Source organism: Sabethes cyaneus, chromosome 3 (assembly GCF_943734655.1).
Source record: "Sabethes cyaneus chromosome 3, idSabCyanKW18_F2, whole genome shotgun sequence".
In the NCBI taxonomy this organism is placed as follows: domain Eukaryota; kingdom Metazoa; phylum Arthropoda; class Insecta; order Diptera; family Culicidae; genus Sabethes; species Sabethes cyaneus.
Window position 1 is genome coordinate 71522806 of NC_071355.1, and position 23381 is coordinate 71546186.

Sequence of the window (23381 nt, forward strand, 5' to 3'; positions counted from 1 at the left end):
TACAGGCAGCGGAACTATGCCTAACACGGTTCGTGATCATCCAATCATCAAGCATAAGCTTGCGAAACGGTTTAGCCGTTCTAAAGGTATTTATTTCGATCGGGAAGTAGAGCGAGTTTTAGATTTTGTAAATTACATTGACATGTACAACTCACAGTGTACCCTTAAAAGCTTACTAGTTCTTCCCTTTGCCTGCTAACTGTTTTGATAGTTCCATTAATTTTAACAACGAACAACTAAATCCTTTTATATCATATAAACTCAATTATGTTATTGAGTAGTTGTGAATATTTATTTTCACAATTATTCATTCTTGTGTGATCTTACGATTGAGATTAATTTAATAGGACTGGTAGTACAATTTTAACTCACTAATTTTGTATTAATTAAGCATCAATCTAATACGAACGTATCGCGTGATGACAACTGCGGAACGAAAAAAGACCCTTATACCGTCCGGTAGAAGCAAAAATTGGAGTATCATTATTGTGTTTACCAGATAACGGTACGCTACACTGCCTCATATCTTATCAGACGTTAACAATCAACGATTCTTTGAGCTCAATTGTCGTCAGCATATTGTGACGTATAGATCACTCGCTCAATACAACAAGCATGTAGAAATCAGCCACCAACTGAGAAAGCTAAGCCGCCTCTAACAAAAAAAATGTAAACATTACGTTGTGGTAAAAGCATTTGCACGTGCAGTAGTTCTAATAATAAAGCGCAACTTATTTCAAGTGTGATTTATTATTTACTTATATTACTCATTGTTTCATTCACCTTTACTTTTTAGTGTTAAACATAATAGAGCTAGCCATAATGGACAAAATGAAGGACACAACCACAACAACAGTAGCTGGTGGCGTTCCGGTTGGCGGAAGTAGTGAAGGCGGCGGCGGTGGAGGTGTATTACCGGCTGCTGGAGATGAGTTTCACAGTGAGTTCTATAATACGGGGAGAATCGGCCGACGCAATGCCTTGCCGGATATACTTGGTTCGCACTGCACCACCACAACGGCCGATCTACCGACACAGATGGGAGCGCTGTCTACCTCCGGTGAGTTTTTGTTTTGCTTGCCATTATCGCGTGGTTCTGAGAACCAAAATTTGGAACATACATAATTAAGGTATAGGTGCTGAAAACTTTACTCATTGCTACGAGATTAGACCCTATCCAACAAAAACCTGCAGAATTCTGAATATTCTATTCTGAGATAGCTATTCTAGAAATAATTTTTTGTCGGTTCCGGGGATTTAGACGGCCAGTCCATCTAATACAACCGGTGCATTTTATGGTTATCCCAGTTGTTTCGAATTTCCGCGTAGCTATTTTTGAGTTTGAAATTTTTGAAGAGAGTTCGACGGGGCACATTTATATTGATTTCGTCCAAGAGATAACATTGTCCATTATACGATATGATTAGTCTCTGAGATGTTCGTCTTCTGTCGCTAAGCGTATTCAGTTTTATCAATCGACACCAATTTTCGTAAGCTGGAACCTGTAGAAGATCCTGCCATGGTACCTAAACAACGCAGAGCAAAACGGATAAAAGAACTTTGAACCTTTTCAATTTTTTTTAATCTGTCTTGTTTGGTACGGCTCTCATTATGGTTCTGCATATTCCAAGATACTGCGGACCACGGAGCAGTAGAGCATTTTTGAAGCATATAGACATCACTGAAATCCGAAGCGTTCTGTCGAATAAAGTCAAGCACAGCATATGCTTTTGATGTTTGTACTGATGTGTTCATCGAACATTAATTTACTGTTAAGTGTAACACCCCAATCTTTGACAGAGCTGGAACGTTTTAATTCACTTCCGCTCATGACATACGTGAAATGTAGAGGATAACACTGGCTGTAGAAAGTGATAACGCTACATTAATTATGTTTAGCTGCATTTCGTTTATATGACACCAATGTACGACAACACGAAGCGAAAGATTTTCAAATCATCGATATATAACAATTTTTCTGACTCCAGGCTATCACAGAGGTCGTCTACAAAAAGCACAAAAATTAATTATCTTAAATTGCTGCCTTGAGGGACCCCAGAAGTTATATCAAAACAGTACAGTTTGGTTCAAAAATAGCAGTGCGGCCTGTTATGTACGATAACAGTCAATTCAATTCAATCGATAAAAAATTTCGAGACATAGCACTTGACACGGGTACATGGCCACATGGCATACTATTTCGCGAGTTTGAAGGCACTAGCACAAAAAACTATTGGGCTCCACCCTCAGGCCGGAGATTACCAATCACTTCACGTATCGAGCTAACCCCAGCGAGCGAAACTCTACCCCCGGAACAGAACCTACAACAAATGGAGTCTTAGTTCAACTAGTCGGTACTGATACCTGTGCAATACCATCTTCGGATTGGACACTGGGACGCAACGACTTAAGTATTATGGAAGCCTCTGACTCCTCCGCCGTAGTCGTGCCACCGCCGCCAGCGCTCAACAGTCGTCCCGGTCCTACGTGTGTGTACGGAGAACGAGGCTTCCAGCACACTCTTCCCGGCAAGTACAATTACGCTTACCTCATTCCGCTCACTCACCCATGCCGTGTTCTCAGTACTATGGATGCCGCGGACCAGCCCTCAAGATATTGCAACAACGACTCTGCAATAGTTGCGCCACCCTCTAATCGTATCACCAGCTCAATTTCAACAACGGAACGCACTGTAGATAGCATGATGGAAACCCTCAGCCTGCCCGTCACAGTCGAGCGCTGCCTAAACTTCGATCATACAATTAGTTCCTGCCATCAGAGCCGTTCCGTTCCTGTGCTCGGTGCCGGTGATGGGGGTTTCCAACTTGCTTCCTTGGGCAAGTACCAGCATAATTCCAGTACATCTTCGTTTTTTGAAAGTTTGCCCGTTCGTAGTAACGATTCTTGCGACGATGGTTTACCGTACACTTCTCACCCGAAACCGAACAACTTCAACGATGCTAAACACCCGTTTCACCGCCCGAGTTACCTTTGTTCATCTCCGGGACGCTCATCAGATTGCATTTTGGAAGCTCCTGGTTCCTCTAGCCCAGTCCTGCCGTTTCCCGCAAGTATTCAGCTAAGTCGTCCCGGAACTGTGGCTAGATGTGGATCAGGAGTCTTCCAACTTGCTTCCTCTGGCAAGTATACTCGAGAATCAGCTCATTCGCTGTCTGATGTCAATCCAATTCACAGCACTGCGGGCAACGTTTATGTCAGCGTAGACAGCTCCGTCTCAGCCCGGCCTTCTACTGAGGCGAGGATAACGCAGCCTAACGACGGCGACGGGGGCTCCTCCAGCTCCGCTAATGGACAGCATTCTTCCGACACATTCGTAATTATCGAGGAAAATGGTACTCCGACCCCAAGTCGCAAACAAGATGTCCTAGTCTTCTATCAAAACGCCGGTGGAATGAATTCCGATATTGAAGACTACCGACTAGTCGTATCGGATTGCTGCTATGATATTATTGTCATTTGCGAAACGTGGCTTAACTCTCAGACGATTTCCATGCAAGTCTTTGGTTCCGAGTACGAAGTTTTCCGTTGCGATCGAAACCCTAACAACAGCTGCAAATCCACTGGCGGTGGTGCTCTGATAGCTGTTCGACGTGGATTGAAAGCAAGAGCAATTGAGAAGGACTCATGGAACTGCGTAGAACAGGTTTGGACGGCCATCAAGCTGAGTGATCGCTTCCTCTTTTTGTGTGCCTTATACATCCCACCTGATCGTGTCCGGGACAACGATCTAATTGACGCTCATTGCCAGTCAGTTTACTCAGTTATGAGGGACGCTACGCCGCTCGATGAGATAGTTATTTTGGGCGACTTCAATTTGCCAGATATATCGTGGAAACCTGCCCATAGCGGTTTCCTCTACCCTGATTCTGAAAATTCTAGGATCCATGCCGGTGCAATTAATCTTCTTGACAACTATAGTGCTGCAATGCTTCATCAAGTTAATCATGTCGTCAACGAGAACAACCGTTCGTTAGACCTCTGCTTCGTGAGCGCACAGGACAAGGCCCCATTCATCTCAGCGGCTCCGTGTCCGTTAATCAAGAGAGTTCCACACCATCCTCCTCTGATCGTCTGTATAGAAGATAAACTCCTTCAGGACTTCGATGAATGTCCAGTTGCTATCTCATATAATTTCCGTAAAGCTGACCAACAAAGCATCAATGATTTGTTGTCTAGTATTGACTGGGCAAACACACTAGATCCCGATGACGTCGAAGCCGCTGCGCAGACCTTCACTCATGTCCTGATATATGCTATTGATCGACACGTACCCAAAAGTAGTCTCCGCAGTACATCTCATCCCTCTTGGCACACGAATGAGCTACGCAGGCTGAAGTCATACAAAAGAGCAGCATTAAGACGATTCACGAAATTTCGTACACTTTCACTAAAACTCCACTATACGAGGATAAACAATTTATACAGGCAAGTCAGTCGCCAATGCTTTTCGCAGTATCAACGCAGTATTCAACGAAGATTGAAGCATCACCCGAAGTCTTTCTGGAATTACGTAAACGAGCAACGCAAAGAGTCCGGGCTCCCATCATCAATGGAATACAACGGGGAAGTTGCTGCCACTCCTCAGGATACATGCCGTTTCTTTTCCAGGAAGTTTGCAAGTGTTTTCTCCAACGAGGTATTGAGCGCGGACCGTATTGCCCTAGCAGCCAACAACGTTCCAATATATGGTCAAACGCTGGGTGCCATCGACATCAATGTTGAGATGATTTCAAAGGCTGCGAACATGCTCAAGTTGTCCTTTAACCCTGGACCCGATGGACTACCTTCCGTATTCCTGAAGAGACACATAGACTGCTTACTGACACCGTTGCTTCGTTTATTTCGAATGTCCATTTCCAGTGGGATTTTCCCGTCGTGTTGGAAATTTGCACATATGTTCCCTGTACACAAAAAAGGAAGTAAACGAGATGTAGACAACTATCGAGGCATCACATCGTTGAGCGCAGTCTCGAAACTATTCGAGCTGGTGGTCATGGAACCTCTGCTTTCCCACTGTAAGCAATATCTAAGTGCTGATCAACATGGCTTCACATTCCAGCGTTCTACCACTACTAATCTGCTGTGTCTTACATCATACATAACGGAGGGTATGGCACAACGAGCGCAAACAGATGTTTTGTACACAGACCTGTCGGCAGCCTTTGACAAGATAAACCACGCCATCACAATTGCCAAACTACATAGACTGGGTGTTAGCGGTAGCCTTTTGCAATGGTTTCAGTCGTATCTCACTGACCGACAGCTGGTGGTTGCCGTTGGAGATTGTCGATCCGATAGCTATCCAGCTTCATCAGGTATACCTCAAGGAAGCCATCTAGGTCCTCTGATTTTTCTGCTCTATTTCAACGACGTTAATTTGGTCATTAAGGGCCCACGACTCTCGTATGCAGATGATCTTAAAATGTACATCCGGATCCGCTCGACTGACGACTGTCACTTTCTTCAAAATCAACTCGAGGCCTTTGCCACTTGGTGCGACGTGAACTGTATGATAGTGAACCCGGAGAAGTGCTCAGCAATCACATTTTCCCGTAAGAAAGATCCGATCCTGTTTCGATATACGCTCGAGGGCACAGTAATTGAACGTGTTTCGCATATTAAAGACTTGGGCGTTGTCTTAGATTCGCAGTTAACGTACAAGCATCATATCTCGTATGTTGTCGCTAAAGCCTCAAGGTCCTTAGGCTTTATCTTTAGGATCGCGAAAACTTTTTCTGACATATACTGCCTCAAATCGCTATACTGTTCGCTGGTGCGGTCAGTTCTGGAATACTGTTCGTCTGTTTGGAACCCTAACTACAACAACAGCGCTGAAAGAATCGAGTCCGTTCAGCGTCGATTTCTTAGATTCGCCTTGCGAAAATTGCCATGGAGAAACCCGTTCCGTCTTCCCAGCTATGAAAGCCGCTGTCAACTGATCGATCTAGAACCTCTCCGTGTTCGTCGGGCTAGCTCCAGAGCACTGTTTATCGCGGATAGCTTACAAGGGAGAATTGACTGCCCCGCGCTGCTGGAACAAATTAACATAAATGTTCAACCACGAGCGTTGCGGAACAATGCAATGTTGAGATTGCCACCTCGTCGCACTAACTACAGTATGAACGGCGCTATCGGCGGTCTACAGCGGGCCTTTAATCAAGTATCGTCGTTATTCGACTTTCATCTGCCACGACGGATACTACAGGGCAGTTTCATTCGCTTTTTTCGGGAGAGGTAAACCTCGAAGATACAGTTATTTTAAAATCTGTTTGTATACGTTTGATAGAATCTTACTCAATTCGACTTGACTATTTTTATGTTAACCTGACAATCATTGGGGCCAAATCGAGCCCGTTGATTAATAATAATAAATAAGTAGTCTATTCTGGTACGCCAATGTGCTTTATTTTCTCGATTGCTAATAGGTGCGGGCCACTGTCGAAAGCGTAGGAAAAGTCTATGCATATTTCATCTATTTGTTGCCGCTTCTCTATGCGTTTTGAAATATTAGTTATGAAACTCATCAGATTGGAGACCGTCGATCGGTTTCTAGCAAATCCGTGTTGGTAGTCAGTGAATATATTGCGAACAGCTGCATAAAACGAATGGTGTGCAATTTTCTTAAAAACTTTTGATATGCTGTTCAAAAGCGAGATACGAGCGCCTCACACTTCATTGTTCGATAGTGTCATAGGAGGAAGAAAGCAGTTAAACATTTGTATATCGCTGATCGCTTCTCGCCGAGTTGTCGGAGGGTCGTTGACAGTTTGAAAGAAATCAGCAAGCAGGTTCACTGAATAAAAAAAAGGTTTGAAGGAATTCCAATTGAACGTTTGCGGCCATTGGCAAAATGGGTCTCGTTTTATCTGAGATTCAGTTACTTATCCTGGCGATGTCTCCTAGGATTTCACCTGCATAATAGTGTTCCGCCAACAAACTCGGTCCATGTCCCAACATGTCCCGCCCATTACACCCTTCCAGCTTTTGCAACTTTCTGGATACTGGGTTCACCGGAGAGTTGCGCCAGCTCGTAGTGCATCCTGCTCCTCCGTACAACTTTTTCACATACACCGCCAAAGATAGTCCTAAGCACACGACGTTCAAAAATGGCCAGTGCTTTCAAGTCTCTGTCGAGCATTGTTCATGTTTCGTACCTGTAGAGGACTACCGGTCTTATTAGCGTTTTGTACATAGTACATTTGGTATGAGCGTGAAGTTGCGCGGACTCGATCGCGTTCGCTTCCTCCTCCTACCATGTACTTGGTTTTAGACGTATTCATCACTAATCCAACCTTCATTGCTTCACGTTTCAGTTTGGTATACTGCTCGGTAACTGCCTGGAACATCTTTCCGATAATGTCCACGTCGTCATCGAAACAGATAAATTGGCTAGATTTACTGAAGATCATTCCCGCATGTTAAAATTCAAACAGACTTGATAACGCGCCCGATATCCTCATACAGCACGATACAGTATTCATCGTGGCCTTAATCAGTCTTGTCAGCTTTGCGGGAAAGCCGTTTTCGTCCAGAATTCTCTTTACAGTTGATAGTATCGTACGCGGCCTTGAAATCCATGAAAAAGTGGTGCGTAGGGACTTGGTATTCGTGAAACTGTTGGAAGATCTGTCGCAGTACAAAGATTTGGTCCGTTGTCGATCGCCCACAAAACCGGCTTGATAACTAAAGATGATCTGAGCAAGCACTTTATAGGCGGCATTGAGAATGGTGGTCGCTCGATAGTTCTCACATTCCAACTTGTCGGTGCAGACAGGTAGCCAACCTATCAGGGCCCATCTTGTTAAGCTCCGCTGCGATAGCATCTTTGCCAGCTGCCTTGTTGTTCTTCAGCTGCTTGATGGCTTGATCATTCACTTCATCTATTGTGGGAGTCGGCGCTTCACTATCATCCGCCGTACTGGTGTAGTCATTCCTCCTGCTGTCTTGGTATTTCGTCTCCGCACCATTCAGGTGCTCATTGTAGTGCCGGTTCCACCTTTCGATCTACTCATGCCCATCCGCCAGGATCTTTATCTCGACATGCTTCGGCTCGCGGCACACAGCCTTTGCGGGATTGTGTAAGAATTGTAGATTGTAGAGTTTTTTGTAGAATTTTCGCGTTTCCTTAGAGCGATGCAGCTGTTCCATGTCCTCGCACTCCATTTCTTCTAGGCATCTCATCTCGGAAAAGCTGGGTTTTGAGGCAACGTAGCGTCACGGCATTACGCGTACTCAGTAGCGACCTCAGGTAACTGGAGTCGTTCCAGATTGTACCGTGGTGGGCGACGGTACGGAATGTTTATAACAACCGATAGTCTTTGGTGCACTTTAATCATCAAAAGGTAGTGGTTCTAACGTCGATGATATCCAATAGTTGCCTTCCATCAATCAAAACTCGGTCGACTTGCGTGTCCGTCTGTTGTGGCGATCTCCAGGTGTACCGATATGGGAGACTGCCGGAATTAAGTACTTCGTATGGCCATATTTTTGTAGAAGGCGAAATCAATGAGTCGATGGTCGTTTTCGTTCACATGTGGGTTTGCACTGAACTTTCCAATAAGCGGTTTGAATTCGTTCTCCTGGTCGACCTGAGCATTGGAGTCTCCGATACCAATTTCGACGTCATGTCTTGGGCAGTTGTCGTATTCACGCTGTGCGTGAAAAGCATCCTTCTCGTCCTCGTCACTTCCTAGGTGTGACCACCACCTAATCACGCGCTTTTGCATTCCGCCCATCACGATAAAAGCTGTACCCAGCTCGTGTGTATTGCCGCAGCACTGGTAAATGGTATCAGGGGTAAGTCCTCCAGCGCCGGACAGCTCCCAATACCGGACACTTTTATAGTTCAAATGGTGCACCTTAGTAGCTACTATGATAAAAAAAACACAAGGAAACCAGTTGATGATCAGTTTTTCGAAGAAAACAAGAGCTACATTACTTACTTACTTTAGTGGCAATGGTCCGTTACCGTACCGTCGGTCCTGGGTTGCCGTTCTCCAATCCCCACGAACACCAGCTGAACGTGCATCGTCTTCGATAGCACACACCCACCGGGTGCGGGGTCTGCCTCGGAGTCTACGGCCTCTTCCTGGTTCTCTGCTGAAAACAGTTTTGACTACTCTTTCATCGGGCATTCTGGTCACGTGTCCAGCCCACCGCAGCCTGCCACATTGCACTACCTTCACTATATCAGCATATTTGTATACTTGGTACAGCTCGTGATTCATGCGTCTGCGCCACACTCCATTTTCCATTTGGCCACCAAGTATAGATCGCAGAATTTTACGCTCAAAAACTCCAAGCACTCGCCGATCAGCTTCCTTTAGCGTCCATGATTCGTGTCCGTAAAGGGCCACCGGGAGGATTAGTGTTCTGTAGAGCGCCAGTTTTGTGCGAATTTGCAAACTACGTGACTTCAGCTGGTTACGTAATCCGTAGAAAATCCGATTCGTGGCTGCAACTCGTCGTTTCACTTCGCGGCTTACATCGTTGTCACATGTCACGAGTGTACCAAGGTATATAAATTCCTCCACTACTTCATATCGTTCCCCATCTAACTCCACCTCGGCACCAACACCACTTGGGCTCCCACGTTCCCTACCAGCAACCATGTACTTCGTTTTGGCGGTGTTAATGGTAAGTTCCAATCTCGCAGCTTCCCTTTTAAAGGGCCTGAAGGCCTCTTCCATTGCTCTACGGTTGATTCCAATGATATCGACGTGATCCGCAAAACCAAGAAGCATGTGAGATTTCGTGATGATAGTTCCATTCCTTTCCATCACGTTTGCCCTTCGTAATGCACCTTCTAAGGCAATGTTGAATAGCAGGTTAGAGAGTGCATCCCCTTGCTTCAGTCCATCCAACGTCACGAAAGCAGCAGAGGTCTCACCCGCTATTCTGACGCATGACTTGGATCCGTCCAGCGTCACACGAATCAGCGTAACTAGTTTCGTCGGAAAACCATGTTCTAGCATAGTCTGCCACAGCTCATTTCGTTTAATTGAATCGTACACCGCTTTAAAGTCCACAAACAGATGGTGTGTCTGCAAGTTGTACTCCCGGAACTTGTCTAGCAACTGACGCAGGGTAAACATCTGATCCGTCGTGGAGCGACCCTCACGAAAACCAGCTTGGTACTCGCCGACGAAGGACTCCGCTAACGGTCTCAGTCTGCAGAACAGGATACGGGAAAGCACCTTGTACGCAGAATTGGGCAATGTAATTCCTCGATAATTTTTACACTCCATTCGATGTTCCTTTTTGAAAATTGGGCAAATGAGGCCATCCAACCACTCCGGCATTTGTTCTTCCTCCCAGATCCTGACAATGATCCGGAGGATTGCTTCGTACAGCCGCTCGCTCCCCGCTTTTAGAAGTTCAGCCGGGATACCGTCCTTCCCAGCAGGCTTACCGTTTTTCAGCTCACTGATTGCCTTCTTAACCTCCTCCTGTGTTGGTGGCTCCACAGCTTGACCATCGCGTACAATTTCTATCCTGTCCCTGCTGATCTCCGCATTTACCTCTCCATTCAATAGTGGCTGAAAGTGCTCCTTCCACCTGGCTGCTACCGCCGTTTTGTCGGTAAGCAGGTTGCCAGCACTATCATTGCACATCACAGGCATGGCAAAATTCGTGCATCTCACCGTTTTATAGAAACTCCGTGTATCGTTGCTGGCGTATCGCTTCTCTGCGCCTGCGAGCACGTGCTCCTCGTACTCGCGTTTCTTTAGACAATGGATTCTTTTTTCCGCAGCTCTAGTCTCTCTGTATCTCTCTCTGTTTTGACGCGTTGCCGCAGTGAGCATGCGACTCCTGGCCTGGTTCTTTTCATCTGTCACTCTCTGGCATTCGACATCAAACCAGCTGTTACGCTGTCTTCCACGCGTTGTGCCTACCACCTCTCTCGCTGCTGTTTGGATGGCCCCATGGATGTTCCTCCACAGCCCATTTATATCTTCTTCTTCTACCTGCTGCTCTGCGATTCGCTGGTCAAGCTTCCTGGCGTATTCCACTGCTACGCCGTCTGCCGTTAACCGCAGGATGTTGAAACGCAGCGTCCTCTCAGTGCGAGCTTTCGCCGTGTTCGGCAGCCTTGCGCGAATCTTACTCACTACGAGATAGTGGTCAGAGTCGATATTTGGTCCACGAAAAGACCGTACATCGATAACATCCGAAAAGTGTCGACCGTCAATCAAGACATGATCGATCTGAGAGCTAGAGTCTCCATTTGGATGCCTCCAGGTGTGTTTCCGAATATTCAAACGTGGCAAGTAGGTGCTACAAATGGCCATCCCTCTGGCCGCGGCAAAATTTATGAGCCTCAGACCGTTATCATTGGTCGACAGATGCAGGCTATGTCTTCCAATAACTGGACGGAAGAATTCCTCCCTCCCGATCTGCTCGTTTGCATCTCCGATGATGATTTTCACGTCGTGTTTTGGGCACTCTCCATAGATCCTCTCAAGCCTGTCGTAAAACTCGTCTTTAGCATCAATGGATCGGAAGAGCTACACTACACTTGGGGGACTTCCCTCTATCCATTTCTACGCGAATGTACCTTAGACCCCTTCCAGCATACCTCCTGCAGCACTACAATGTCGAACTAGCGGGCCCTCAATAAGTCGGGAAGGATGCGGGTACTCCCCAAAAAATTGAGAGACTTGTAGTTCCACTAGTACCAGTATATTTTACGGATTGGCTAAGGCCTGCACAAACCTCTGTGTCGCCGGAGGACTATCGTGACAGTACTGTTTTGCATCCCACACTGACACGATGATTCCCTCTTTACTGTCAGCATACGACACTAGTTTCTATCGGGGTTGGTTACCGGTTCTCCTCAAAGGTTGCTCGTTGGTACCACGATGAGGTAGGGATAGGAGTCTGGATAAGAGGCTGAGAACCACTATGGGGGTTGTTTCACGCGTTATATCTGAGATTCAAGCCTAACTTTACACTCCCGGTAATAAGCATTCCGATGGGACTCGTATTATTGCTTGAGTTGACGAAGAGCTTTTTTGTTCTGGTCTGGTCTGTGCTTGAAAAAAAAAACCGTTTGCGAGCTTTTTCTAATTGGTTGCAGGAATGAGTGAACTCTGAGCTCCACCACGGTTAACAATTGTTGGACGATTTGCGCTGTTTGTTGAGTGAAACATGCTCGTCGAACAAAAGGCTGATAGTTTTGTGAAGGTGCGCGTCAATTCTTAATATAGTTCATGGCGGCTCAATGATTTCGCAGTAATTCACGTTACTTACAAAAGCCAAGTCAAGCAGCATTCCATTTTATTCTATATTAGTCCTTTTCTATATCTTATATATATATATATATATATATATATATATATATATATATATATATATATATATATATATATATATATATATATATATATATATATATATATATATATATATATATATATATATATATATATATATATATACATATATATATATATATATATATATATATATATATATATATCCCTACCTCATCGTGGTACCAACGAGCAACCTTTGAGGAGAACCGGTAACCAACCCCGATAGAAACTAGTGTCGTATGCTGACAGTAAAGAGGGAATCATCGTGTCAGTGTGGGATGCAAAACAGTACTGTCACGATAGTCCTCCGGCGACACAGAGGTTTGTGCAGGCCTTAGCCAATCCGTAAAATATACTGGTACTAGTGGAACTACAAGTCTCTCAATTTTTTGGGGAGTACCCGCATCCTTCCCGACTTATTGAGGGCCCGCTAGTTCGACATTGTAGTGCTGCATATATATATATATATATATATATATATATATATATATATATATATATATATATATATATATATATATATATATATATATATATATATATATATATATATATATATATATATATATATATATATATTCTATTCTATATCTATATTAGTCCTTTTCGTAGCAATGTTAGAGTGGCTTCCTTTTCTGAAGATACAGAAAGACGTGCAAGATTACTTTGAGGTCTTTTTCAACTGAAAAAAATGAATGTGTACATCCTGAAACGAGATCTTTGCACTGGGAATTTTCTCCACCTGTAGTAAGCACGAGCTGCATACTGGGCGTAACTGATGTCGAAGATCCGTGTTTTATAGAGGAACTAGCTGACCCGACAAACTTCGTATTGCCACAAATTATACGGTATTATTAAAATTCGTATTGCTTTTGACGGCGGGTCGCCGGCAACACTTGCGTCTCGCCCTAAATCATCTAATGTTACTATAGATAGTTTTTAGTGGTCTTGTAATTGACTAATATTTTATGAGAGTCTAAAATTTATTAACTCCGATTACTTTTTGAGTTACGCAAAAATTTCTGTTTTATTTGTATGAGAGTTCTTATCCCCCTACCACAGGGGTGAGAGGTGTTAAACCATCATAAAATAAATTCATGCCTCCAAAATCCCCCACATGCCAAATCTGGTTCACTTGGTTGATCAGTTCTCGAGTTATGAGGAAATTTGTGTTTCATTTGTTTGAGAGCCCCCCCCCCCCTCTTAAAGGGGGGAGGGGTTCTAATTCATGATAGAAAAAATGCTCGCCTTCAAGATTCACAGCATACCAAATTTGGTTCCATTTGCTTGATTAGTTCTCGAGATATAAAGAAATTTGTATTTCATTTGCATGGGAGCCTTCCTCTTAAAGGGAAGAGTGGTCATAATTCTCCATAGAAAAAAATTCTGCCTCCTTAGACCCCAACATGCTAAATTTGGCTCCATTTGCTTGATTAGCTCTCGAGTAATGAGGAAATTCGTATTTCATTTGTATGGGAGCCCCCCTCCTAAAGAGGGGAGTGGTCTCAATTTACCATAGAAAAAAATCTTACCTTCGAAAACACCCACATGCCAAATGTGGTTCCATTTGCTTAATTAATTTAAGTTAAGCAGAAATTTGTGTTTTATTTGTATGGGAGCCCCCTCTTAGGGGGGAGGGATCTCTAAGTGTCATAAGAACCTTCCCCGGCCCCAAAAACCCTTACATGCAAATTTTCACGCTGATCGGTTCAGCAGTTTCCGAGTCTATAAGGAACATACAGACAGACAGACAGGCAGAAATTCATTTTTATTGGTATAGATCTATGTTTTCGTGCAAGATATCGTCAATAACGCATGCTTTTGCTACATTACGTCTCTCCTTTAGTTTCAAACTAATAAGCAACCATTTGTTTTTGAAACCAGTGCCCTTCTGGCATACAAATAAAAAAAATTGTTTTTATAGCTATATATATAGGTAGGTTTAACGGAGCCGTTCACCTGAGATGACGTAAAATGAAACGGATGAGAATAGTCTCAATACGTTGATTTTCGTTCTATTGATAGGAAGACCAGACAACAAACGCATATTCTAGGACAGGGCGCACAATTGTCCAATATAGTGTTTCCAAACAGTAGACATCCTTAAATTTCTTTGTACAGGCTTTCGATAGGACGTAGCCATATGATTCTTAAAGGTTAATTTAGTGTCGATTAGAATCCCCAAATCCTTGACTATTGTTTTATGTTTCAACTGCACAGCTGAGAAGGACGTAGACGATGTGTGATTTCGCGCCATCCAGCAAAAGCTACCAGTTGTTTTTGCAGATAAACTGTATCTTGTGGTTGCGTGACAGCCAATTTGAAATGTTCACACAGCAAGAATAAAACCATCCCAAGTTGGCTTCCTTGTGGAACGCCTATTTTAACGGACATACTTCAACCTCTTAAGTAGTATTGGAGCCAGAGCAGCAAGCAGCAGCATCAGCTCATGCCTAGTTTATCAAATTTAGGTATCGCAATTTGATGATTGATATGCAGTCTTGGGCTCAAGTAATCGAAACTTCTAACACAAAATTTTTTAGAGTTTGTGCTATTGTTGATGCTTTCATCAAGTTCTTCTCCATCCTGAAACATACCAATCCACGCTTTTTACTAACCTTAGCTAATACCTTATTCCGAAACAAAATTTACAATCTGCACCGTAACATTTGGCACCGTGTATTTTTAGAATGTTCCAACAAACCCCCCAACAACAGCAAGACACCGACCGGCAATGGTACCGCGATGATAACCAGCAACCCAACGAATTCATCCACCGGCGGAGGAGGTTCATAAAATATGAAAGCAACCACCACAACAGGTAGGAAACAGCCCGAACGTAGAAGATGAGGCAGAAGAAGAACAACAGAAACAAAAAAAAAACAACAACAAATGTTAGTCTTAAGGCACTTTGATTCAACTTTACAAAGTCTGCTCTCTGGATGGATGGCCGTGCTGCTGCTACGGCGTGTGGCGAAATCAATTTCTACATAAATTATTTAGTAATCGCCAAGAAGAGCCTTTCAAACCCAGTGGAAAAGTAAAACATGATTGAATCACTATTCCGTTCTCGAAATAGAAGGTGGATTGTTCGTCGTTGGATAACACAGGAGGCATCAAGTGCAGTTAATCAGTAGTAAATTAATGGAAAGGATACACAAACCGCAGCAGGTATTTCGCTTAGAGTTGGATTGTTTTTTTCTCGTTTTGGTATTATAGGAGTTAGCTGTTCTTCGCAAGACATGTAGGACGATCAATACGATAAACCAAATTGGCCATTGTCTTTAAAAATTATGTTTAGTTTTGAATGTGATTCCCAAGGGTTGAGATGAAAGAGATTACTTTGAACTGTATTAGATACGAAACAAACCTGTAGATCTTAGTTTAGATTATAGCATATGATATGCCGCACACTTTGCGATATCCGTAATTTTACTCGTATATTCTTTAAAGTACAAATATTCTTCGTACTCCGGTCGCTTTGTTATGCCTACGTTTGCGATGGTGACAAAATGCCAACAACATGCTACATCACGAAATTCACCGGGTCGGGTGTCCACCGATAGAATCTGCAGTAGGCATAAACCGTCGGGCAGTGATGTGATCTGAAATGGATTGGTGATAAATCAAGGTTTACTCTTAGTAAGCAGTGCTGTTTTACGTTTAACGTTAGTAATTTCGCTCGTCCCGCCGACTGCGCCCCGTAATGTTCCTTAAATTGTAGTACTTTCGTCACGCTAAGTTAACCTTAAAATCTCGTTTAATCAATAATAATCGTACATGGCAATTGCACAGCAATTTTTTTATTATCTAGAATTTTAATTAGGACTAAACTGTATATTTATATTGACGATGAACCTATCACGGTAGAATTCTGTCGAGCTCCCAACGAGCCAGCATGTAAGCTGACTGATGTCTTTTATTATTGGGTAAAAAACAAAAAAAAAAAGCAAAACCACAGATAACTTTGCTGTGAGCTGTCATTTTCGGTGCATAACTACTGAAAGCATGCCAAAATCTAGGGCCAAAATTGCGTTCTTTCACTTCATGACCAACGATACTGCTGCGGTCAAATCACAACCGGTTGATTTCGTTTGTTAAGTAGAATTTCAATTTGTCTTCAAAATAAAAAAAAGTAAGTCGTCAAAAGCTATATTGCTTATGGGGTCTGTTTTAATCATAATTTCGCCTGACGTAATTTTTTCCTTGATGAATAGCAAACTAAAACAAGCTGTTTGAGTAAAGTATAGAGCACTTGTGGCAACTTTAGCGGGTTATTAGGTGCGCAACTAAGTTCTGGTTGTTTTTTTATTGGGAAAATGTAAATGCAACTCTAAAAACCTCTTCGATTGCTTTACGGGAGTTTTCGTGATAATAGTCTCATTCCTTTCCACGGCACCTTCCAAGGCAATGCTGGATAGCAGGTTAGAGAGTGCATCCCCTTGCTTCATTCCATCAAACGTCACGAAAGCGGCTAAAGTCTTACTCGTTGTTCTGACGCATGATTTTGGCCCAGCCAGCGTCGCATGAATCAACGTAATTAGTTTCGTCAGCAAACCATGTTCTAGCATTATCTGCTACAGCTCGTTTTATTAAACTGAATCGTACACCGCCTTAAAGTCCATAAACAGATGATGATGAGTCTACAAGTTGTACTCCAGGAACTTGTCTCCGTGGTACTCCCGCAACTGGAAGGACTTCGCTAATGGCCTCCGAGATTGTCGAACCGAGGACGCAGAATTACAGCAGTAGAGCAATTGTCCACAGACGAAAAACGATATTCAATGCCCTTGGCTTTTAAATTATAAGGAACCCAAGTTCCTTATTTGTGAATCAATTCCAATGCAGATAATGACTTGGAAATGACAATCTATTAACAAACAGCGAGAATTTTGTTGCGCATCTAATAAATATGTTCCCTGTTCATCATAAATTTAATTTTTTTTTGCTAAAATTCAAGAAGCTTCGATCGGTCATTTGAATAGAAAATTTCCAATTTAGTCATTTTGAGACGGACTCAAACGAGCTGTAAAGAACTACTTATCGACAGAACTTTGAAAGCAAATCAGAACTGTACAATCTGGAGTTAAAATTAGAGATAAAAATGATCAAATCTTTGATCTGTCAGGACATACAAAACTGATCCACTATAGTGCGCTCTGCACCTTTCCCTTATGCAGTCTATTTCATCAACTCAGGGACCATAAGCCGACTTTACTATCGAAAAATTACAGTATACATAGCTAACCGTGTAGTTAATCCAAAGTAAAAGCTCCACCCCGTTTGGAATATGAGATTAGCTGGTTGCTTGCTAAAAAAACAACAACACACTTATGTGTCTTTTTTCAACGATTAATAAATTTAACGAGCATCGAAAGCGCATTTCAGCTAGTAAAACTGTTTTTTTATTCTGATTCCATCGCAGGATAGGGGATGATTTGCTCTAAAAAATTTTCTGTGAAAAGTGTAGATAAATAAAATAATAATAATACAAAATTGGAATGAAAAACACAATAAAATGATTTACGAAATGTTACCTTCTTTGGTTCCAATTTTTTTTCGTTTCAAAAATTCCTATTGCTTTCTTTTGTGATCCGCAACAAAACTTTCTTTTGTTGAACAACAAAAACTTCGAATATCAAAATGATGTTATGCCTAACAAAATTATGCGTTTTTTTTTGTTTTGTTTTTCACTGTGTCGGACATTATGTTTATTGTAAGTCAATTGCTTCAGTCTTACTTCTTGCTCCATAGCTCGAACGTTTTCACAAGTTTTTTCCCACCAAAAAGGTAGTCTAATTCCATTTTCGCACCTTCTCGTCGCTGGCAAAAAGTGGTCCTTTAACTCAATGTCTCCGAATGCCGTTGGGTTACATTCAACCTTTTGATGTTAAAAGAAAGATATTTTTGAGGGGTTTCCTATGGTGCGGTCCTTGCTCAGGACACGCGTCTGTTTCTAACAGTTTCGGTCAAATAAAAGGCATTTTACCCTACTTTTGTTGGAGTACGGAAATGTGATTAATTATTGATTTACCTTAATTTTCTAAGTCAGCGTCGTGAAAATTATGGCAGCATGATATTTATTCGGCCAAAACCACAAGAAATAAACAGGGACTGTGAATAAACACCAAACTACTGGAACGCATATAACAATATTTTTCTTTTGGTGTAAAAAGATTGAATCTAGCCCAGCAGAAACCAGAGATATTCACCTTTCCATTGATAATATTAGGGTAAAATACCGTTTAGTTGACCAAAATCTTAGAACTTCACATCTCATATCCCATTCCCAAGTAACAATTTTAATTTTTATTACGTTTCTCTAGTGGGTTTTCATGACCAATTTCATAAAATCGCTAAAAAAAACATGAACTCCACCAGAACTTTCGGATCATCGCTATAAAACTGCCTTCCGACCAAGTGGCTCACTCTTTAGAAGCTTTTTATAACCTCCATTAAAAACAGCTTATAAGCTCAAGTAGTCTTATCAGGCTCTGCTGAAAGTAGCAATAAAACCGATTATGCTTTTCGTTGGTTGACCACTGGTGCCATAGTTTAAAGAAGCTTTTCGTTTTGGTAAAAAGCTAAATCAGTCCGCCAGCTTTGTTAACTTGAAAATACATCCCTGAGGAGAAAAGTTGAAGTTTTACAGCCTGATCAGCCTGATCGATTTGGTTTATAGCGAGCATAATAAAATATCCCATGAGATAAATATTAAAGCAGTCTCCGAAGTTGTGCAGCATATGCGCATTAAATTTTATCGTGCCTATTGGTGTGCTAGACAGATAAAATCAACACCTCATCGATATTTTGCAATTTTTTAAACCTAGTTAGGCCATTGCAAATCATATTTAAAGTTTTTGTCCCCCCCCCCTTGGAAATTGGCTTGAAAAATCGGGGGGCAAAAAAATAATTTGTAGGATATGAGTCAAATTTCTTTTTATAAAATCAATTGTCTGTGGGCTCTACAGTCTGAAAAACTCGAAAAATGAGTCTCCGAGTTGAATTAACGCTTCTAGCACGAAACAGAAATGGAAATTCGAACAATGGAATTTCCGAAAATCGTCCAAAAAAATTTTCCTTCGTTTTTGTCTTTATATATTATGTCGTATATTTTTGCATAGAAAATAATAACAGGGTGGCAACTACCTGGAAAAACCTGGAAAACCTGGAATTGTCAGGGAATGTGAAATTACCTGGAAACCCCTGGAATAATCAGAGAATTTTTCAAACAACCCCAATAATCGATTGATTGAGTAGTCAAGAACACTTAGAAATAGATAAAGAACGGCACACAAGCGATAGATTGGGTTATCGGTAATTAGCTCAGTGTTTTGCAAAGGGCCAGAACATTAAAGTAAATGCCAGTGGCACCGCAGCGAAATTTGGTTTTCGAGAGAAATGCGGGTGTAGCGACCCTACCTTCCACGTTACAAATTTTTGGCTCTAGCTTGGACCCAGAAGAGTAAATCCCGATCAATCCATGCATAGTGAAATAAGCCGCGTTGGTTAGAAAGTGGAACAGCCACCAGTGGTAAAGCGAAATTAAAAATTAGCTCAATTAAACTGCTATTTTGCATGACTTATGGCTCGGAGAACGAAAATTAAACATATGAACCTGGCAGGACATATGGCTGGCAGGAAGAGCACCACGGCGGGTTCGAGAGCTAGCCGCAAAGGGCACTAAAACTCCGCTTGCGCCTGAGTTTGCGAATAAACTTGCGCGGGAAAAAGAATAGATAAGGAATTCACGGGAGGAATGTAATTTGCTGGTCGGCAGAATAAGAGAAAGTGATTGAAGAATTGCCTTGGGAAATATAGTAGGTGGGGAAATTTTTCTCAACACCTCGTAGATTGATAAACAATTCAAATATCAATGATCGAAACACATTTTCAGTTAAAATTATATCGTAATATGAAATCTAGAATTTTATTAAACACCGGGAAAAACCTGGAAAAATCAGGGAATTTGGTTTTTCGTATCCAGTTGCCACCCTGAAAAACGTATATATTATAAGCAAGAATAGATTCGGTTTTCACGTTTAAACCTTAAATAAAAATTCGTAATATCCATGTTTTTTTTTTGCTCGATTAAAAAATTCACTTTGTTTTTTTCGCCCCCCCCCTTCAGTGGCCGAACAGCGGAAGGACAAAAACTTTATAAAATATTTGTAATGGCCTTATTTTAACAAAATAAATATATTCAATTGGTCAATCTTAATTTCTAGCAAAATCATTTCAGTTGCTTCCTGTGACATGAAAACCAATTGATAATAACTTTCTCTCTGTAACAGATATATTACAAGCAACCGCAACAAGATCGATTTTGTTTGGTTCACCATATTGTGTTGCTGAGCCCCCCCCCCCCCCCCCCCGTATAATAAATTTATAAGAAATGTGGTGCAGCCAACTAGTTTTGTTGTGGTATTTTAAGAAACCACAATAAATTGGCTTCATTAACGGTTTTATTATGGTTTTATAACTAGCTATAAGTGATATTGAACAATACCATGATAAAATCGGAGGTAATGATTAATACCCGAAATAAAATTCAAATAAAACCAACCGGATTTAGAATGGTCACTTGGGATCTCTCCATATCGATAAAACTAAGGTAAAATACCCTTCCTTCGACAAAAACTGCTAGAAACAGACGCGTGCCGTGAACAGGCACCACACCATTTGAATTCTTATAAAAATATCTTTCTTTTGACATCAAAAAATTAAATCTAACTCAGTGACATTTTGCGATACAGAAACAAGGAACCTGTTTTCCAACCAATCTGCACTGAACACTGCTTGTTCGACTTTGAATAGTGACAGATTGCCAAGTCTGGTAAAAAAACCAGCAACACCTTCTGATGACACTCGTGTTGATGAGTTCCAGAAGTTACGAAAACATCGCTTTTAATCCCGCAGCTACAGTTGGCTTACCAAACAGGGAACTTTTTTGTGGAAACTTCGAACCCCTTTTTTGCAGTCTTCCGAGCCAGTCTGTCAGCACTAAATTCTTGCTTGGCCAGGAGTTTTTTTTCGAAACGACGCAATCTTATTCTTTCAACAAATTCTTGTATAACTTTACTGAGTATTTCCTTGCCTTCAAATTTCGCTTCGCGTTACGGTCCTGTGGTCCTGAGTGTCTTTAAACTTTTTTGCTTCCTGGACATTGGATCGCAGCTTTGGGTTTCTTTTGAAATGAGCCACCACCTTTAAATGTGTTTTAGAATTAGTTATCTTTGCTTTTCTGCAATTTTCGAGTTTTCAGTCGATGGTCAGATGTTCTGCAAATCTTAAATTCTGACCAGTAGTACGAAACCCGTGGATGCAGTTCTTCGATAAGCTTCTCGATCGTGATATAACAGAAGGATGCGGAACGAAAGATGGTTTGGGAATTCCCCAGGAACGAACGATCATAGCGTCTCAGCTCTCGCGTTCGAAGAGAACCATCGAGCTATCGGACAGCTGAGCCGACAGTAGAGCCGCCGAAAAGAACCGGCTTCCGGCAGAACTCTACAAAAATGGTTAGGAATCACTAGCAACGGTAAACCTACCGCAGAAGTGGATGGAAGATATGGTTTGTCCCATCTACAAAAATTGCTGATCAACGTCGCTGACAAGGTGTTCTTCCAGATATTGTTACGTCGTCTATCCCCTATATAAAGGGGTTTTGTAGGGCAGTACCAGCCCGACAGGTCAAATTTTTACACCCTGACACTGCTGACCTCCAGAAATATCGAGAGTACTACGTAACCACGCATAATATTATCGTGGATTTCAAGGCAGCAAACCATACAGTCGAGCGCAAAGAGCTTTGGCAGTTAATGCATGATAACGGGTTTCTAGGTGCTACGTGTGTGTTTCGGGGGCACTCTCGAGCACTTTCGAATCGTGCAGAGGGTTGCGGCAAGGGATGGTCGTCCTTTTTTTGTTTTTTGGCTATCCTTTTTATGTTATTTACCACCGCTATAGAAAGTGTTATCCCCAGCTTTCGCAGACGACCTTGACGCATTACTAAAACTTCGGGACGGTGGAGGTAATCTAACTAAAAACAGAGACTAGGAGAATTCGGCAACAAGTCTATACGTCGCATTCAAGTCGTAAGGATGCCGATCGACTGCAGTGAAATCTGTTCTCTTCAAAAACCCCTCCTGTGCTAGGAACAGAGTGGCTCTACGTGCTAGATAGCTGGACCAGGTTTAAACCTATTTGAGATTGTCGACGCTCGACGAAGTCCCATGACGGGGCTTTAATGTTTGAGCCAACACGCATGAATGCCACCTTCTCTGTCGGTATATCACCTTAGTTTCCACCGGGGTTACCCTTGTCCAATTAGGCTGCTCGTATCCCGGCTGTTACCACGTGAAAGTTGAGATTGGAGTTGTAACTCAAGTGAATAGACACAACGGATCACAAAACTCTCTCTGGAACATAAAAGTGGGACTGTCGCAGTAATTGTGGTGAATCGATTTCTGTAGTGATGAACTTAGCCGCGAAGAGAGTTAGTGCAATAAATCTACTACGTTTTAGGGTATCAATTCTAAGTAGCCGACAGCCACAGCGAAAACAAACGGGGTCCAAGAGTACTCCCCTGAGGAACGTTAGAAACATTAATAAAGATTTCAGAATGAGAAGCTCCAGTCTTAACGCAAAAAGATGGGTAGGTCAGATCTGAACTAGACTGTTAACGATCGGTAGACTCCGAGTTTCTCTACTTTGCTCAACGGAATTCCGTGACATCTTCTGTCAAATGCTGCCTTGAAATCAGTATATGCTGTCATCAATTTGTCCTCCATTGCCCATTGTGCGAACGCAGAGTGACGCAAATTCGATCAGATTTGTCGCAACGGATTACTTTGTGTAGAATCCATGCTGAACAATTGAAATTTAATTATTACATGAGTAGAACAGCTTCTTTCTGTTAATGATTTCAAAAACTTTTGAACTACAGCTTAAGAAGGTAATGCCTTTATAATTGCGGACGCCTCACTCGTCACCTTTTTTGTGAACAGGGAACATAACTCAGGATTCCCACAGTTCTAATTT

General features: G+C 42.2%; 1 protein-coding gene across 1 annotated transcript; it reads left to right on the forward strand.

Moving 5' to 3' along the window:
• The first annotated feature begins 803 nt into the window (after positions 1-803).
• On the forward strand, positions 804-17800 carry LOC128744587 (cAMP-dependent protein kinase inhibitor beta-like). The gene is made up of 2 exons (XM_053841711.1): positions 804-1060; positions 15028-17800. The coding sequence occupies exons 1-2, from the start codon at positions 823-825 to the stop codon at positions 15132-15134; spliced, it is 345 nt and encodes a 114-aa protein (XP_053697686.1). The 5' UTR covers positions 804-822; the 3' UTR covers positions 15135-17800.
• The last annotated feature ends 5581 nt before the right edge of the window (positions 17801-23381 follow it).

What these genes read in the sequence shown, in the direction of transcription:
- LOC128744587 (XM_053841711.1), top strand. Translation starts at nt 823, where the DNA reads ATGGACAAAATGAAGGACACAACCACAACAACAGTAGCTGGTGGCGTT. An exon ending in GGGAGCGCTGTCTACCTCCG is followed by an intron (nt 1,061 to 15,027) that starts GTGAGTTTTTGT and finishes GTGTATTTTTAG; the next exon opens with AATGTTCCAACAAACCCCCC.